The sequence below is a fragment of the Merops nubicus genome, unplaced genomic scaffold (genome assembly GCF_000691845.1).
Source record: "Merops nubicus isolate BGI_N331 unplaced genomic scaffold, ASM69184v1 scaffold1174, whole genome shotgun sequence".
NCBI classification, from domain to species: Eukaryota; Metazoa; Chordata; class Aves; order Coraciiformes; family Meropidae; genus Merops; species Merops nubicus.
This window is the reverse complement of record NW_008602034.1, coordinates 401-1,436: the sequence shown is the minus strand read 5'-3', so window position 1 is coordinate 1,436 and position 1,036 is coordinate 401. Positions and strand designations below refer to the sequence as shown.

The 1,036-nt window shown below is 48.2% G+C and overlaps 1 protein-coding gene across 1 annotated transcript in view; it reads left to right on the top strand.

The window, feature by feature from the left end:
- LOC103770897 (contactin-4-like) overlaps positions 1-835 on the top strand; it is a gene marked incomplete at its 5' end in the record, with an annotated part of 10,542 nt that extends 9,707 nt beyond the window's left edge. The window contains one exon of the mRNA XM_008938177.1: positions 666-835. Within this exon, the coding sequence (XP_008936425.1) occupies positions 666-835 (170 nt within the window). The remainder of the gene's footprint in view (positions 1-665) is intronic.
- Between the last annotated feature and the right edge of the window lie 201 nt (positions 836-1,036).

The window sequence follows — 1,036 nt, the reverse complement described above, 5'->3', positions numbered from 1 at the left end:
CACCACCTCTCTTTCCTTCCCTCCCCACCACCTCTCCTTCATTCCCTCCCCACCACCTCTCCTTCCTTCCCTGCCCACCACCTCTCCTTCCTTCCCTCCCCACCACCTCTCCCTCCTTCCCTCCCCACCACTTCTCCTTCCCTCCCCACCACCTCTCCTTCCCTCCCCACCACTGGACCTGGTGGGGATTGGCTGGATCTGAAAGGGTTTAGCATCCACCTTGACATATCCTTTGATACCTCAGCCTTGTTCTGATTTATAATAAATGGCGAGCCGTGATTAATTCTTTTGATAGTCATTAAAATAACATTAATCGTAATGAAATCTTTTGATATTAATGGGAAAGTAATGTGTAATCTGGAAAGAATTCCGCCGAGGTTTGGGATGAATTAATGCCCACTGATTAGAAAATGTTCCCTCTTGTCCTAATTACAGTACATGGTATCCTGGGCTGAGTTTAGTAATGACATCTTATTATTTCTTAGGTAGAGGAGCGGGGCCGTCTGGCACAGGCTCTCCCAGGCCATTGTTCTGAAATGGGGAAGTTTGTTTTGGTTGCATGCTCCTTTTCTTGTGCAATGAAGAAAATAAATCCCTTGAAAGCTGGAATTAATTGAACGTAAAATTGAAAACCCTTAATTTTGTTTTTAAACTCCTGTACCCAGAGCCAACGAGAGCCCCAACCGCTGTTTTGGCCAGAAGTCTTTCTGCCTCAGATGTTGAAGTTTCTTGGGCTCCCCCTTGGGAGAACCAGCACAAAGGAAGGATACAGGGATACGAGGTATGGAGACACAACGCAGGGGTCCTTTCAGTGCTGAGCCTTGAGGAGATGTGAAGACCCTTCATGGGCAGGCCTTGGGGTGCTGCTCCTCCCTGCCATAGGGGGGTGGGTTCTCCTGGCCTATTTGCTTCCTTTTGTCCCTCCTCTACATGGAGATTTCTCCCAGACAGTAAACAATGATACACCTTTCTGTGTTTGGTCTGGCCAAAAACAGAGAGCAGAGCTTGCTGGGGGAAAGCTGCAGGAATGTGCTTC